At 42.8% G+C, this 17626-nt stretch overlaps 3 protein-coding genes and 1 long non-coding RNA gene across 6 annotated transcripts; 1 reads left to right on the top strand and 3 right to left on the bottom strand.

Moving 5' to 3' along the window:
- Positions 1–102: 102 nt before the first annotated feature.
- On the bottom strand, positions 103–6717 carry LOC135483187 (uncharacterized). Of its 2 annotated transcripts, none has more exons than XM_064763832.1 (6): positions 6455–6717; positions 2323–4095; positions 1858–2053; positions 1305–1516; positions 1115–1198; positions 103–803 (listed from the first exon to the last, which is right to left on the bottom strand). In XM_064763832.1, exons 2-6 carry the CDS (start codon positions 4085–4087, stop codon positions 694–696), a joined length of 2367 nt encoding a protein of 788 aa, XP_064619902.1. In that variant the 5' UTR covers positions 4088–4095; positions 6455–6717; the 3' UTR covers positions 103–693. The 2 variants fall into 2 exon arrangements, with proteins under 2 accessions (XP_064619902.1, XP_064619903.1); XM_064763833.1 differs by having other exon boundaries at positions 6464–6717.
- Positions 6718–7487: 770 nt separating this feature from the next.
- Positions 7488–9196, bottom strand: LOC135483036 (uncharacterized; the record flags this gene model as incomplete). The annotated part of the gene is made up of 3 exons (XM_064763536.1): positions 7488–7929; positions 8225–8393; positions 8722–9196. Coding segments are annotated over 3 exons (948 nt in total), but the record flags the coding sequence as incomplete, so codon positions are not given.
- A 3520-nt stretch (positions 9197–12716) lies between these two features.
- On the bottom strand, positions 12717–14484 carry LOC135483838 (keratinocyte-associated protein 2-like). Of its 2 annotated transcripts, none has more exons than XM_064764884.1 (4): positions 14429–14484; positions 13858–14076; positions 13555–13621; positions 12717–13183 (listed from the first exon to the last, which is right to left on the bottom strand). In XM_064764884.1, the coding sequence occupies exons 1-4, from the start codon at positions 14430–14432 to the stop codon at positions 13063–13065; spliced, it is 411 nt and encodes a 136-aa protein (XP_064620954.1). In that variant the 5' UTR covers positions 14433–14484; the 3' UTR covers positions 12717–13062. The 2 variants fall into 2 exon arrangements, with proteins under 2 accessions (XP_064620954.1, XP_064620955.1); XM_064764885.1 differs by lacking the exon at positions 14429–14484 and adding an exon at positions 14254–14330.
- Positions 14485–15942: 1458 nt separating this feature from the next.
- Positions 15943–17391, top strand: LOC135483837 (uncharacterized). Its single transcript, XR_010446391.1, has 3 exons — positions 15943–16093; positions 16716–16832; positions 17246–17391. It is a non-coding gene; the product is annotated as an uncharacterized LOC135483837 (long non-coding RNA).
- The last annotated feature ends 235 nt before the right edge of the window (positions 17392–17626 follow it).

Here is a 17626-nt window from a genome sequence, read left to right as displayed (position 1 = left end):
CCCAGTTGGCATCTCAAGTCATTGGAATACTTGTAGTGCAAACTACCTCTGGACGAATCGCTGAACTGTAGCTTTATGCTAGCAATGAAATTAAAAACAATCTCATTCAAAGAAGATTTTATTTGGTCATAATACATATCTTCAAAATATATATTATTTTCATTTCTAAACGACTAATACCAATGCAAGTTGATATGGTATACCTAAGGTCAAAATATGTATTAAACAGTCATTCAAGCAAATAAATATCTGATAGTTATACAATAGCAAAATAGTGTGCTAACCTACTTTGATAACGTACGGCGGTTGACAGTATTTACGGATATCTACCGTAAAACGAATGTAAAGTGGGTTTATCCATGTTTCTAATAGAATGTAAAGTGTTAGATTTCCTCTACATGAAGACTTTTAGTAGTTGACAGTATTTATGGCGGTTGACAGTATTTATGGATATCTACCGTAAAACGAATGTAAAGTGGGTTTATCCATGTTTCTAATAGAATGTAAAGTGTTAGATTTCCTCTACATGAAGACTTTTAGTAGAAAAAATCTGAAGAAAACTTTCACTTCACTTTCACCTCAACAGCAACGGAGGCTACCACAATCCCCCAAGAATGCGGCGGGGAGGGAAACATCCTTGCAATCAAGGAGAACAACGGCGCATCTGTCAGTTTCGTCTGTACCAATCTGTTCTCACTGGACCCTGCACACACTATCATCTCTTGCACCAGTCATTCGGAATTTTCGTCCGAGGTAGTCTAGTTGACGAGTCCCGTTTGAGCCAATTTCGTTCTTCAGGATATCTGGTGAAAGAAGTGAAAACAGCTATGCATAAATGATTGTGCACGTTACAGCAATGAGCCTATTGTAGCAATGAGAACAAATGCAGCAATGAGCTCATCGAAGAAAGAAAACCTGTCATCGTTGCTCATAGTCGATCGCGAATGGAGACTAATACGATCTTTTCCGTTGTCGGGCGACATCGGATAAAGCATCCGAGACCATTCTTGGTGCCCTAACTGTCTACAGATGTCGCCACTTGAGAAAAACAGTTGCTTTTGGAGAATGACGATGAGGAGAATGGAGACAAAGATGGTGCACACTGGTAACCTACCTATCATTATCCGCCTAAATGTCTTCTCCAGCTTCTTGGCGGAATCTCGGACGGAAATTTCTGCGAAATACAAACCATGGCGGGCTGAAGGGAGAAAGAATATAACATAAAAGTTCTTATGAAGTGAATATTTTTAGTAAATGGAGCCTAGTTATATGTACGATGGAAAATTCGGTGGCTCCAATCTTACCTGCCCAGTCTTCTGCCTCGAGTACGTCAACCTGTCTCTTTCTGATCCACTCCGGGTGGTTGTGAATGAGCTCTGTGTTTCCTATTAGAACGATAGGGATACGTTCTGGGATGGTTTTCCTGGCTTCCCGTAGCCACAGCTCGGCATCTTCATATGTCTTCCGCCGGGCCACATCATAGACTATCAGCAACATTTGGATATCTTTCGTATACCTAAAGGGAACGATACTTTAACCATGATGTCTATTGCATTGGTTACAATGTCAATTATAGCTCATTGATAATAACCTTAATCTAAATCAGGGTTTACTTTTGACTCAGACAATGCACCACTGTAATCCTGCTCGGGATGCTGGTTGATCTCAAGCTAAATGCCCATTGTAAGAGGAGCATGTAGTCTTGCCAATGGACAGTTTTGCCATCCCATATGGAGAAACGAGACCCACATACTCTTCGTAAAACGTATTCGTTGAAGGAAGGAAGAACTGATGTGTGGCTGGAAGCTAGGAGTAATGAATGTGTACGACTGGGAAGAAGGATAGCATTTCACTCACAGGCTCAGCGAATCTCTGTACGAGTCTTTGCCAGCCAGCTCCCAGAGTGAGAACATCACTAGATCTTCTGAGACGACCAGTTTCCTTGCTCCACAGTCGAGGCCCAGTGTTGCTCTTGGGTCCTTGTCCTCTTCCATGTGCATCAGCTTGTGGAGTAGTCGAGTCTTTCCCACCACCTGGTCTCCCAGGATCAAAACTGGAAACAAAGAACATCAAAATTAAACAAAGATACAGATGCAGGCTATCGCCATGATGAGCTGCCAAGATCTTCCTTCTAACGATCGAGTACCGGTTCCTCAATATCATTGACGAAGATTTACGATTTTTTAAGGTAACCAATCAGCAATAGTTGCAATCTGATGACGAGCTGATCAATGTAACTATGCCGAACAACTCTTCCAAGCGCCTCTTCGATGTAGGGTATTTAGACAGCATACTAGTAACTCAAACTATTTGCTAGCGTACCTTTAAGAAACACGGTATGGTTATCATCTTCTGCTGACTTTGTCTTGACGGGCGGTTGCCGTGAGACTGTGTAAGAGGCCCGAAGAGCATCCTCCTGCTGTCTCCGTCGGGGTAACTTTGGGGATACAGGGCCTGTTCCCTTAGGATGACCTTTCTTTCCCTTATTGTCACTACCACGAGATGGCGCTGGGTGGATCGTGTAGCTTCTGCGCAGGTCATCATCTGCTCTTGGTCGACTTGCCGTCTGCCCTTGTTTTGGAATGCCAGTTAGGTTCTCTTTGGAGCGTCGGTGAGAGGGTGAAGGTGACTTTAAGGACCTGGACGGAATTGGCTCTTGCACTGGTCTTTGCTGGTATACGATAGGATCTGCTGGCCTATATGTCGTCGGCTCCTGCACTGGTCTTTGCTGGTACACGACAGAGTCAGCTGGTCTAAACTTCGATGGCGTCAGTGTTTTGAAGATTGGTACAGCAGTGTCGGGCTCAGCGATCCTCCCGACCACGTTATCTCCACCACTGATCATGAGTGGTACGTTCTCCTCAAATCTCCATGATCGTCCAAATTTGTCTCTGACATCATGCGAAAGGCTGTTGATCTCCTTTAGTTCTCGGTCTATCGTCTGCTCATTCGCCCTGAGGAACTGGTACATCCTGATAATTCGGTCGTCTGTGATACCACTCCCGTTGCCAAGCAACGTCTGGTTAATTCGCTGAAAAGCACCCAAAACCGTGTTCTTCTTCACAACATTTGACTCACAGTGTCCAGTCTCGTTTTCATAGACATCTTTCAGAGTTTTGAGCTGTAGCATGAGCGCTCCCGTGTCCTCGTCAATCCTCGCCTTCCGGGCCTCAGCGATTGACAGGATTTTTTCTGCCATACTTTGGAAGTCCTGCATCCTCGTTTCCTTGTTTTTCTGAGCATCCGAAATAGCCTGAGCGAGTGATTCCTGAGTCTCCGCAGTTCTTTGACCTTCGTGTTTGATGTAATTCTCCATCTCCTTGATGAAGAACGAAAGTTCGAATATCACGTGATCACGGTGCTGTCTCAGGCAGGATTCACAGATACCCAATGCGCATGTACAGCACCAGCGCTCAATTTTGCATCCCTTGTGCGCATTACAATGTGTGGGATCAACCTTTTTGATAACCTCAACGTCTTCAAACGAGCCACCGGATTTTATCTCATCAAGAGTAAAAATCCGATGACGTTGTCCTTCCCCGCTGCCATGTTGGTCGGGAGCTGAGCAAGGTTCACAGACATACAGCCTGCAGTCAATACAGCGGCCAGTAGCCTCTGTTTCTGTTCCACTGGCAGCTGAACAATTCGCGCACATGTGGACATGCTCAAGGTCGAACACCTCTTTGACGGGCGAGAAATTCTGAAAAGGTGGGGGAAATGAGGCGACATCCTCTTCGGGAAAGATCGTACGTTTCTGACAAAGCGGACAGTCGGCCTCGGCCAGTTCTAGTCTCCGTTCATCATCGATGTCGCTCTCCATGGAGTTTGCAATATTAGCTGGCAGACATCGTTTGCATACTTCGTGTTTGCAGAGCGACAACTCGAATACTTTCTCCGTTTTGGAGCATCGTTGGCACGGCTTTGCTGGAGCCGCCTCCTCCGGCTCTTCCTCCTCTTGCTGTTCCACGGCGGCAACCCCATTCTCGACCAGTACTAGTTCCTCAGGTTCCTGCCCCTCGTTCATCTGTGGTGCTTCCTCCTCCTCGCTATTTGGAGGCGTCGTTATCTCATGCTCCACGTCGTCCATTGCTGGACCTGGAAAGTCAAGATCAAATGGATTTAAATACTACGCTCAGCTCGATGAGAGATTGGTACCTTCGGGTGTGGTTTAGGTCAAATTAATTAATAGCCTCGTATGATAACCGATAACCGATAACGATTGATCCAAAGAGGAGTGAGAGCAATAGCTTTTGATTCGATATTGTGAGCTCGTAAATTATGTTAACCTTTGATGCAAAGCTTCGGGTGCCGGTATTGTCAAAGGCATTGATAGCCTACCAGGCGTGACTAACTGTTGGCTCGGGCAATACTCAATGGACGCCTTTGTTTGGTGGCAGTGAAAGTTTGATATAATGATAATATTTGCTTTTCTCATGAATGTCACAAATAGCAAAAGGTAACTACGAATATGACAAGTCGCAACAAGTGCATATTGTGTATACAACATTGTATACATGGTATGCCCTACATCAAAAACTTATTGCCAACATTCATGTTGCCAATGCTTGATTTCTTGATTCAGCTAAGATTTCCAGTGTACCATTCCAGGCAAATTGCAAAGGCCTCCAATGAAAACTGTTTTAACTGTATTACTCCTTTGCGCAAGCTTAAAATCAGGTTATGGTAAAACTTCATCAGAAATATATCAACGACCCTAAACAGCCTGGGGCTAAGGCCATTTAAAGGACTTGCACTGACACACTGTGCACAAATCTCAATTGTCAAGCACAAAAATCCCTTAGGTAAGCCTACTGATCCTTTAACAACTGATATCGTCAACAATGATTTAGAAAGGCAGTATATCACTATAGGTCTGGGGTGGACCTATGAGATGTAAGCCTGAATTGATTTTTTATACAATGTAGGCTGAAGTTTATCTTTTCTGAAGCGGGAATTTTACCAATATCGATATAACGAGCTTATTTACTAGATTTATAGTAGATTGAATATATTCTCCCATTGAATAAACCGGTGGCTATCGGTAAAATGAATTACTATATACACGGATAGGTAATGGGTATCATTATGATAGGTTTAGAAACCCCGCTCGAGACAGCAAAAAGGAAGGACATCGCTGGAGGAAAGATGAAATGTAGTGCACGGGCACATGCATGAAGATCGTCTTCACCGGTCCTACTAATACCAATGAATTGATGATTAGTGTCAGCTCATGGGCTGGACTTTTGAAATTCAGGTGCTAATGTGCTGTAGGGTGACCTTGCATAACGATTAGTGCACCATGATATTGTTGGCAAAAAACGATGACCATACTCTGTCAGGAGGTAAAGACTTCACAAAAGACACTATAAGCTTCCAACCAAACTTCTTAATAGATCATTTTCTGTTTAATCATTTCAAAATCATCTCATATGCTGATAGAGCAATCGTTAAATCAAAGTCAGGTACATGTAATAGGTCTGCACATGGAATATTGCACTGGCATGTCAAACATAACCGAACGGCTTCAGGCGAACTGGAACATCGGCAAAGTTTTATTTAAATCACAGCTTCATATTCTATGCCCTCGCGTTAAAAACACACATCGTGAAGTGGATCTCATATTCAATGTCAATACAAATTCAATGTCAGTACATTCTCAATTCAGGAAATCCAAGGCCAGGGGCTATTTTCATTTTGCCGCAGGTGTCTTCATGGAGAATGTTCAGTTCAGGTACACAATACCAACATTACACAAAATCACTGCACAACGACTTCTCGTCAAAATGAGGTAGCCCAAAAAGTGGTAAGGTCTATCTTAAGCGACGATACTATTAGTTAAGCTCTATCACAAGCAGGCCTATAGGCCTATATATAACAAATATCAAGCTTATGAGTAAATGTCATAAGCTTGACGTCTTAACATAAGGTAATCGCTATTCGAACAGTTTTATAATATTTGACAAATATCAGCTATTGTAGTGATTGATAAATTCTCTTTCTTTAAACACGAATTTGGCGTCGGTTTTGTCTTTCTCATGCAATGTGTGGTAACACTATTAGCGTTAAACTAGCCAGTAGAAACATGCCTTATTTTACGCAAAACACCAAAAGGTAAAGGCTTTATACACATAACCCTGTTTTTACGACAATAGACCACTCGATATCAGCAAGACTCATTGGATAATGAAATGGAGCGACCAGTTGCAGGTATCAATGTGCTAGTAATTGATTTTCTGTTGATAGCAAGGTTAGCTGTAGATGTAGAAGCATCAGTAGTAGTGTATGATAGAAGTACATTGATTGGGCGCATGTTAGCATTAGAAATCTTGACGGTCTACAAAGACTTGGTGGTTAACACATATTGCCGTTATACCACAGTAAAGTCAAATCCTCCTTGCAGCAACTGGTCAGAGGAAAAAAGAATATAAAAAATCTGGGCTACAATACGACTTACCGTACGTACCAAATCGGCAAACACTTCAAGATATTCTTTCCTGTTCCTCACCGCTGGGGAATACGTCCAAGGCACACCACCAAGATCTACGCTCGGTTAGCTCTACGAGCTGGCCGCCTTCCAAATGCTAGGCCTACCCATAACAGACGCGTCCAATTCCTAGCCTAACATGCCCAATCCTGATCCACAACTCTGTGTTGTCGCTCAATAAATATGGGCAGAATATTCTTTGATAAAGCTTGAGTAGAATAACGTGGCGACGGTGTATTATTCACAGCCGCCGGGGACGATATCTTTGTGCGCGCTCTAGCGGTGTCCTACTATCGACTCATCTCTATTGTGAGTTGTGAGATATCAACAGAATAGGACATATCAATAGAGGGTTCTTATCAAGGCGGGAAATTTCTATTTTGCGTTTTAGGGAAATGACTCCATGGAAGCTAACTTATCTAGGTAGCTCGTTACTTGTGAACGAGGAGGTTCTATAGTTTTAACGTCCTTGGTTTAGCCTTTCAATCCAGATAACTCGATTGGTTGTTCCTACCTAGCAACAGAGTTGTTGGATATTCCTGACAGTATGCGCATGCTATATACGACAACGAGTCGGTCCAAACCCCGTTGGCGGAAACATACTAACATCCCACGATTATGACAGTTAACGGCTCTCTCATAGCCAACAACTCTATTAGAAACTACCATACAGACTGACGTCGTGGGGCCGTCATCAGAAAGTAACGACGAGCACCTGACCGATGTAACAGTGAAAACCACGGGTTGGAGCTTTCATTGCTCAAAATTGGCCAAGAAAAAACAAACGAAAAATGCGTCATTGACTATCTACATAGTTTTTATATTGTCTATTTTTCAAAATAAAATTACGACAACATTAATACATTCCATTGAAGAAATTTCTATCACTGACACTTAAACGAATTTTATTTGACTGACAGAATGTGCATGGTACGCCCTCAGAATGAGCAAAGGTCCCTTAACTCTTCAGCTCCTACACCGCCCGTAGCCGTAGTCGTAGCCTTATATAATTGGCGCGCCATATGATGCCCGACTGTTTGATCCAGACACAAACTGGTCAAATATCCAATGTTAGTAATAATCAATAATAGGCAATTACAATTTTAAAACTGGCTGCAGGACTGACAGGTGTCATACACTATCACTTAGAAAAACAGCCAACGCAGCCATTAACCGCAATGTCGGGATAAGTCCAGTGAACCTCCTCCCCCATATTAGCATGATTGAATGTGCCAGCGATCCTGTCCACCACGTCCAAAAGCACGTCCAACTCGATCCTGAAGAACCCGCTGAAAGGCGAGTCAAAATCCGACACCACGTAACAGAGGAGGCTGATGGAGAACACGGTGATGATACACATCGCTAGATTCATCGACTGGGATTTCGTGTCGAGGAGAAGGACGCCAAAGAAGGAAAAGAAACCCAGGGTCTCCAGGAACGTCCACCTAGAAGATTAAGCATGGTAGTGTTTTATTATTCGAAGCAGTTACAATGTATGCTCAGGATCATTTATAATATAATGAATAGCATATTGGAACGAAAATTGTTCGTCATTTATTTTGGCTTCAAAATAATTTTGACATGCTTCCTGGGGTCGACTTCGATTCGTCACCGGCTGACACTTTGCATCAACGCTGGTGCTGCCATCTGAAGGGCCAAGGAAACATTATGTAGGTTATCTCAATTGCTCAAACTGTCATCGTTCCGAAGGCAAAAAAGTCTAAAATGAATTGTACTAACTTGAGCCAATGAATCCGGACGTGCAGAATACCAAGCCTGTCGGAGCATATGCTGTTTAAGCACATGATGTGGGCAATGATCTCTCTCACCATCACTTGATTCACGTGGCCATCAAATTCATTTCGGCTCTTGATGCTCTTCAAAATATCCACGATCTTCCAAATGCGCACTGAAAAAAGATCCAAGAAGCACTTTATCAATGAGCAGATCTGTCTTCTCAGATAAAAAAAAAATGAGAAAGCCTATTAAGCTGGAGCGTAATCACCGTAGGCCTACTCTCCCGACGGACAGTAGATCGGCCTCGTCCCTCACTCTTGGACATTTAGGATGACGCGATGGACTGCCCCGGGAGTCTAAATTACCGATGCTGAAAGTAAAAAATACACTCTCCGTAATAGCTGATAGATTTAGTGACACTTAGATGTGTGACTCCACTGTCCACATGAAAGGTTACTGACGTTCATTTGTACGCAACACTGACTCAACGGCATGTATACCTTTTACGTTCTCCTTGGGCTTGTTTATGAAATCAGTTGGTTGCTTTCGCTGTAACTGCAGCCCCATGAACATAGCCTCGGCCTTGATCGCCCGGTAGATTTCCAACTGCATCTTCTTCGGAAGAGAAAGCTTGGCGGTCAGGGTGACAATTTGGTCCAACATTCCAACTTCGTGTGATAACTTCCTCACTATCTCGCTCTGTTTCGCCAAAGCTGATTGAAAGGCAAAGCCGAATGATGTCGCGTAGACCAGACCAGCGGGGGCGAGGAAACACGCAATGGCGTCGTTTATGTTAGGTTGAGCTGTGAACTTCGGAAAGGGCCAAAATATTGTGACCAATGGGTTGTAGAGATACAAGGCGACTGGACACAATGAGAGAGAGACCAGCGCAGGGGCAGCAATGATTAAAAGTTCCATTGGTTTGTTGTAGAAGGTGTGAAGGCCATCCAGAACTTCTAAATCAAAATCGCTCAGCAAAGGTTCATCTTCCAATGGGAATAAGTTTAACAGTTTCTGCGATTGGAAAGCTTTATTGGGTAGAATTTCGCCATTGATTTTTGTCAACTCAATCACTTCATCATTTGTGGTAATAGGCTCGCTGCGCGGTGTTAGATTTGGTTCTTGATAAACTCTGTGGAGGTTGCAGAATGTTCGACAGGACCTGTTGTGGTTGATGATGGACAGCAACAGGAGACCTGGAATGAGACAAGCCGGCCTGGTAAGATGGGTCTGCAAGGTCAAACCGTTCGGAAAATATTAAGCATTTGAAGAGACTTGTTTGAAGTGGTCTGCAGAAGGTCGCTTTACACAAAAACAACATACATGTATTATGTATATATAGGAGAGCTTTTGCTTTTGGACTTGTCATGGGTCTCAAATTATGGGTTTTGCACTTCCTACTTTGACCAAGGTATCGTTATATCGAGGACATTGTAGGCTGTTTATGTCTAGTACCCTTTCAAATGATAAACACAGTAGGTTTTTCAGTTTTGTTTCCATTGAAATGCTTGAGCTGTGATTCACCACCATGCAACAGAATTTTGCTATTTCTTAACAGCTCAACTGCAATTTATCGACTGAAATATCACTTATATATAGTATCTTTCGTTGCTTGAGATAGTTTCTCCTCGCTCGATTGATTGGGATGTCAAAATCATTCAGCTCATGATTCAATTCTGCAACGATATGGACGAGTTATTGGGAGAGAAATTGACGATACCCCCTGTTCTCACTTGACAACTATCATCGCTTGGGCGGACTAATTGGGAGTAATTATCGAGACACCGCTGATAATGGACAGCAGTATTATCTGATGCAAAACACATTTTACTTGCACAAAAGATGACATCATGGGCGTGGTAAATCAGAGCTAATGTTGGGGACGCCAGATTGCCATAAATTAGGAGAAAGTACACTCGATATTTTCGTTTTTGCTTCTGGACGCATGGCATTTATATTCATATAGGCCTATTATATTCAACGACCTCATGGGATGACATCATAATCAGAGTGCTGTAACGAGTACTGATTTGACCGGGCACCAAAACGAGATTTTTCGTCTGAAACTTTGTTTTTCTTGTCAAAACGCTAGTATTTGACGAGTACATGTAGCCGTTCATGCCTGTATAGTATCAAGAATGTAATCAACCTGATTGCCTCATTGGACCAATCAACCTTTTTTGATCTCGCATAATCCCATTGGAATATAACAATTAGCTAATCAAAAGCAATTCATGTTTTGTCGATCGTCAGGCGATGTATAACAATAACCGAAGCTACACACCTCTAGCTATAGCTAAATTCTTCATCATCCCCATGGGTGACTCTTGGCCTTGGGACCGGCTCTTCAAAAGCACAAAATTTACATTATTCCTCCTTAACATGATTAACAGTTTCTAAGACAATTTATGGAAAGTGAAACATCTTAGAAATATACTGAGTAGTATGCTTTTTTCACTTACCAGTTATGATGAGAATCACGAGGCCAAATGTAGGCAGCAAAATTGCTATATCAGACAACGGCTTCTCGGCTTCAGGCGTAACCTCTTCTGATCCAGCGGTGCCTACAACTTCTGTTTCGGCAGTTGCATCTTCGGCTCTTGCCGGTCCACCACTCTCCGAATTTGTTGTCCCGCCTTCAGCACCTGGATTTCTATCACTTTCTGGCTTTATTGTTGTCAGCGTCTCGTCTTCTGCCCCAGGCGTGCCCTCTCTTTCTGGCTTTGAAGTCGTTCCTTCAGCCTCTGGTTTCGCCTCACTTTCTGGCTTTATTGTCGTTCCACCTTCAGCCTCTAGCTTTATTTTCGTTCCGCCTTCAGCCTCTGGTTTCGCCTCGCCTTCTGGCTTTATTGTCGTTTCGCCTTCAGCCTCTGACTTTGCCTCACGCTCAGGCTTTGTTGTCGTCCCGCTTTCTGTCTCTGGCTTGCCCTCACTGTCTGGCGTTGGTGTCGGTTCGCCTTCTGTCTCTGGCTTTGCCTCACCTTCCGGGCTCGCTGTCGTCCCGCTTCCAGCCCCCGGCTTAATTCCTTCGCTTTCAGGGCTTGCCGTCTTTCCGCTTTCAGCCTCCGGCATTGCCTCACTTTCCGGACTAGGCGTAGGCCCGTTCTCGACCTCTGCAGCATCCTCACTTTTTGGTTTTGCAGTTAACAATCTCCCTTCAGCCTCGGATTCGGGCTGGGACGTAGTCGTACTACCCTTAGAACTAGATTCCATTTCAACCTTCGCCTCCGGTTCAGATGACGCAGTTGTCGACGATGATCTTGCCAATTTAAAAAGTAACAAGCACAAAGATAAAGCAAGCATCTGTGATCGTTTCATGCTGTTTGCTCGCACCGAGGTGGGTTCCACGGTCGGAAAATCTCTAATGGAATGGTTTAGCGCCAACAATGCTACGTATAATTTTGTATGCCGGTATGTAATGAAAGGGGCGGATATATAGTTATTGATCCGACTCCCATTATTTAGTCACTTCATCAAGTTGCTCGCGAACCCTGCCAAGTCAGTATACAGCCTATCGGGTATCTAAAAAAAATTTTCGAAGAGCTCACAAAGTTTCAAATTGATAGACTTCATATACAACTTGTGAAGTGGTTAATTAAAAAGTACGTATCAAATAATGCAATTATATTATTTCGGACGGAATATGCGGCGCCATGGTATCTGCGATAACCTTTTGTCACTGGCTCATCAATTATTTACCAATGCCTTTATATACTTCTTAGTCAAATCTCAGTACATGTCCTCGAGAACTGCCCGACTGGGAGACTTGTGAAGAGGACACTCCCGACACACTTTGGAGACATGCACCAAGGGGCGTTGTGTATCTTATAAAAGACCTAGCTCGTTACCAATCTTTTGGCATCCCGACTCTCATGGGTTTGCGTCACCACTATCGAGATTTTGCGAGTGATTTAGTGATCTTATAATATTGAGGGTCAAGATGATATTTTGGCTGTGTTGCGACTTATTGCTCTAGAACAAGACCAATTTGAGGCGAATACATATTATTATTTATAATTAAACACAAAGAAGCTTTTCTTAGTCACAGTCAATCGAAGACGATTTTCAATGCGTTTCTACCACACCAGTGGTATGGGGTGCTCCGTGAGGTTCAATTTTGAAGGAACAGGTAGTAGTCCAGTGCATTTTACACCCTCAATGTCCAAGGATCCCAAATCGGTCTGTTGCATCGAGGACAAAGTCACAAACAGAATGCCAGGGGAAGACCACTTCAACTGTGTGGCTCAATATACATTGGGTGATATGAATAAAGACTAGCAAATGCTTTTATCTAAAACTTCCTGTACATTTACACTGGGCCTTTCTGTACAAAACTGAAGTAAAAGCAATTGCTAGACTTTATTCATATCACCCATTATGTCCACAATGAACAGAACGTGTGATACAGAGTTAACCCTGGCCGAAAAGCTCAACTATGCACTGGCATGGGCAGCAACAGTTAGTAACAAAGGGTGTATGAAATATAGTCAAATTCTACTTCTTTCATATATGTATTTTCAGTAAAAATAGTTTTACAATATGGATGACATGAGACTGAAACATGCTTCATTGGTATCTTTTTGCTAGGACAAAGAGCAAATCATAGTAATAAACCATATATCTTTGCCATATTGATTTAAGTTGGCTTCACATGACATAATTTCAGACAAATTTCCAGTTTATTATTCATGCGTTTTCTTTCAACAAGGGAACCAAATAACCAAGTACTCAGTACTTGAAAAAAAAAGCCAACGAAGAAAGAAAATAGTGTATTTGCAAGCAGGAAATACACCCATCCATCATGACTATGTAATTGATTAATGTCCCTATATCCAAAGTATTTAATTCCTCTTCTTCTTATTTTTGGATGGAGTAGGACCTCCTACTACCGGAACAGGGGCTGAATATTTGCTCAGAGATATTCTGTTGATGTAGTACAAGGCCACGATGGAAAAGATGAAGCTGAAAGGGAATGCAAAATAATTAGTTCATTTACCAGAGCATTTTTTGTCACGACACTCGTTAGTGAATCAGGACGGCAGCTGCAAAAGCACAAACAAAATTTCAAGATTTTGAATCCAGTTAGGCAATTCCTCAAAGTAGTATTTATTATACATTTGGTGTTGGGTGGTATGCCGGCGCGGCATCAGTTCTGTTAGGGCTGGGGCCTGTCCATGTAGGCATTTGAACACTTCTAGTCAGAATCTTGAGCCTCACATAACACTGAGAACACCAATGAAAAATTACAACAACTTCATTAACTTTCAAATTCCTTGGCTTCTTTTACAAATCATATGCATCTGAGGTTGATGTTTGACTTCATTCGAACTCACCATGTTGTGACACAGACTCTATGTACCAATCCTGATGCAAATAATGCGATAAGTAGACAGGCTATTACTGTAAAGGAAAAAGACGAAACAATGAGGATAATCTCATAAACAGCCTGCATAAGTCACTTCGTTCTGGAATAAGGGTTTCTGTGGTATCACATGGTCTGTAAGAGTAAGACAGATGCTCCACTGGCAACGTATATGTACCTGGTAGGCCATGTACTTCGGTACATGTAGGCCATGTACTTCGAAGGCTGTTTTTGCAAACTGTGCATTTTATGATTGATTTGACTGTGACCTCACCTTCTGGGAATAATTTTGTCTGGAATCCAGCTCCAAATGTTGCAGTTTCAAAGTTGCCCACAGCAGTGAGAAGAAGGATGAACAAATTTGAGCCAAGGAATCCACCAACGATAGTCATGTAGTCTTGACCAGCTAGCTGTGATCGGTACATCTGCATACCAGCAAATAACAACACAGAGAGTGTTGTGGCCAGTAAGAACGATACTCCACTTGATACAGCTGAAATAAAAAAAGGGACATTAGACAAGGCCAAGTCACTGTCAAACTGATTCGAATGAAGCTGGTGAAAAGATCATGAAGTGGATAAAATTAAAAAGGCAAATTATAATGACAGTGCGATAATAATGACACGCATAGGGCCTACATGTCGGGCCTACCGCCTACATACATACATACATGTACACCCAGCTCAGTGCATTCGGTAAAGCACACGGGATTCGCCCATAATACGAATTTTGCACCACTGAAAACAAGCTCTTGTACACTAACTGATAAGCATTGTGTATTTAAGTGGATCGAATTCATTCAGTTTCGTAAAAATGTCACAATCGTGCAGAATAACGATGTTTACCCATTCTAAAGTCACAAGTGTGAGCAAAATATATCTGGTGATGCACTTCCGGCGGCTTGACCAATCAGATTACGCCCAGGTGGCAGGTACTGGCGATTTGTTATATCCTCAATATACACATCGAGGGATGTCGGAGTTCTAGTAATAACAGGTAACGCCACCATTAGTTCATAAGTTACCAACGCGGGAAGTACGAATGCGCACGTGTTGACTAAGGAAGTTTACAGTGTTGGGAAGTTTTTAGGATTTTAAAAAAGGGATGAACCCTGTAGGATTTTAAAGAAGGGGGTCCGGTTGTTCCCAGCAGCCTTGGGCTTCTGTTGGCCAGGATTCATACTGGTGATAAACCATTTAATGCGAACTCTTGAAGTTAATGTGGTCATATCTAAGGGATGAAGTAATAATGGAGATAAAGCAGAATTCACATTGAATAGTTTAACTTGCTTTAGCATGAATCCGTCAATCCTCTGATGACTGAAATAATTTGCGATCATATCCAGTATGAATCCATCTCTCAGATGAGTTCCTTTGAGTGGTTTATCACCAGTATCAACCGGTGTAGAAGTAGAGAAAAATGCCGAGTGTTCCCCTGGAACAAGTGTCTGACCCAATTGTATTCTGTGGAGTTCTGTCGAAGCCATGCCCGTCAATAGCTAGAGATTAAAGCGCATGATATGAATCCTTAGTTCCCCCGACTATCCTGGGACATTCAAACTTATACCCGTATTACCAAGTATAGTCGGTGGCAAGGTTGATATCACCTTTATCACCTTGATGTCCACCTGCACAACCTCGGATACCAACATCATGCACATGAATGATGTCAAGCTGTATCCAGTCGATGTCCGGCGCGGCCTGCGGACATCCACTGAACTCCGGACGCATTGGATCTGCCTCGTCCTGTCGCACGGTATAGATCCAGTTAGGATGACGCAATGGACTGCCCCAGGAGTCTTACATCCACCGTGTGAACTTGCCGTGTGAACTTGACGTGTGAACTTGACACGAGACATTCGGTGAAAAAGCCTGATAACGCATCAAGAAAATTGGATTGAAGGAATCGTGACTATTCATCATTTTGATGTTTTCACAGCCAACGAACTAGCCCAATTCTCACGATCTTTATACGTGTATACATGTATTGTCAAACAGAACCTGACTACAAACAAACTATAACTCTAGCCGTTTTAAGGGTACAGTATACCCGCTGTGTGTTGAAAGGGAAAATGACAAGAACTGGTATGTTTTCCGAAATCGATTCAAAACCGCTGGGTCAGAGAAATAAACCCTTGACCACGGTCATCTTATCAAAACTGACAGAAAATCTCTCTGTACGTCTGTCTATACTAAGTGCGCACGATATATTACGTCCACGCCGCCACGCCGCGGTCGCAAAAATCTCACAAGTCTCGTATAACCTTTATATGACTGACCTTTCCACCCAGTCAACAAACAGCACGTATTAAAACAAAGAAAGCATCGGTTGACGAATATTTGCTTTCACATGACGCACATTTAAAAGCGCCGGCAAGGGAAGATTACCACTCTTCTTGCAGCTGCATCAACTCACAAACGTGACTGTCTTTATCCTCGTTTCCACAAGGAAGTTAACGCCAGTTTTCATTATGAAGTACACAATTCTCGTGCTCGCTATCTTCCTCGTCGGTAAGTTGAGAAAATGTATCTAAACTACACTTTTATGAAGTATTTTTAATGAAATTACACACGATCGTATCCATATGGGGAAATTCTGCCCGAGACGAATACCTAACGAATTCGATATACAAATGTACAATGTACCTTCTTGAGGAGATCTGATTCGGGTTGAACGCTCGTCGTTTGAACTAACTAACTGTTGAAACACCGGAGACTTCGGACAATGTCACAACCAGGTGGCGGAAAACGAAGACTTGGTGACTTTGGCATGCTGAAGATACCACGCAGCAGTTGTGACGTTGTCCCTAATTGTCTTATGGTAATGTGCACTGGTCGTGCACTGGTCGACTGTGCATATTGTGGTTGCTATTATTGGTCTGTGTCATCACAGACAGTCGAATGGAATAATTCTGGTGTCATCAACTCTGTCAAATATTCAGAAATGCCTTGGCCACAAGATGTGCAACAAAAAATAAGTCGTTTTGATCGCAGCGTGTAGTGGTCCTCGGTATCACATCAATCAACAAAGACCGCCAGAAAGGCAATCAATTGAAATCGGAACTACTCCTATATCGTATATCGTCAGCTTCTGAGTGTGAATGATGACCACCGTTACTTGCTTTGTCTTCAGCAGCTGCCCAAGCAGCCAAATGGAGCGATGTTCAAGATGCAAACTGTAGGGCTTACTGTAAGGATGAGTTTCCTGGTTGGGAAACCTGCTACCAAACCAAATGCGTTGGACGCCAATGTGAGTAGACCAAATTACAACCTCAGATTTATAGAGGCCGCAGCACGTGACAATTCAGAGAGGGTACCGCAAACGATAGGCTGGGGCCGATTTAAAAGAAATTATGTGACTAAAATGCGTTTTCCGGGCATCTGAGAGTAAAAGTTAGTACACTTATTTTCTTTTTGGGGAGAGGCGCCTCAAGAAATGAAAAAAGAAGAAAAGAGGGCACCTTATGCTCCCCAACTCCCTTCTATCACTTTTCCCGAAAATTGAATCTGCGTGAAAAAGTGTCTCCGCAGTTTACTTGATGTAAATTTCATTTGATTGGAATCCTTTGTGCAGTAATTATTCGTCGTTTTTCATTGTTTTCCCTGCAGCTGTTTTGATTTCGATGTTTTGTAATTGTGACTGTTACGTTTTGTTCATTTCAGTATGTTGCGATGGTGTGAAGCCCGATTCCTATTTCTCACAGGAGCAATGTTGTAAATGGCTCGAGGCTTGGAATTAAACGGCACTAGACTACATTTTTTAAATGTCATCAGTATTTATTACTTAATTATAAAGCGCTTTTTAAATACACGCAGAATAGTCCTTTTTATTACCAGAACATGCGTTGTGGGGTTGCTTCGCAGATGGCCATGCGACTGACGAGGTAGGACTTGTTGATCAGTCTTGACTGGTCCTGTATCTGGATATTGGCGACATGATTACGAAGGGGCTATGTCACTGCATCTAGAAAACAAAGCGAGGACCTGTTAGGAAGAACGTTCGCCAGGATAGGTTCCTTTTATATACAGTCCAAGGGAATTCCC

The sequence above is a fragment of the Lineus longissimus genome, chromosome 2, assembly GCF_910592395.1.
Source record: "Lineus longissimus chromosome 2, tnLinLong1.2, whole genome shotgun sequence".
NCBI classification, from domain to species: domain Eukaryota; kingdom Metazoa; phylum Nemertea; class Pilidiophora; order Heteronemertea; family Lineidae; genus Lineus; species Lineus longissimus.
This window is presented reverse-complemented; position numbering and strand designations above follow the sequence as displayed.

Bases quoted from the DNA above. Each gene is read 5' to 3' on its own strand.
- LOC135483187 (XM_064763832.1), bottom strand. From the start codon at position 4,087: ATGGACGACGTGGAGCATGAGATAACGACGCCTCCAAATAGCGAGGAG. The intron at 1,199-1,304 runs GTAAGATTGGAG...TTCTCCCTTCAG, and splicing joins CGAGGCAGAAGACTGGGCAG to CCCGCCATGGTTTGTATTTC. The intron at 804-1,114 runs GTAGGTTACCAG...TTCTTTCACCAG, and splicing joins ATTTAGGCGGATAATGATAG to ATATCCTGAAGAACGAAATT.
- LOC135483838 (XM_064764884.1), bottom strand. The intron at 13,622-13,857 runs GTGAGGTCACAG...TTTCCTTTACAG, and splicing joins GACAAAATTATTCCCAGAAG to TAATAGCCTGTCTACTTATC. The intron at 13,184-13,554 runs GTGAGTTCGAAT...ATTCCCTTTCAG, and splicing joins AGAGTCTGTGTCACAACATG to CTTCATCTTTTCCATCGTGG.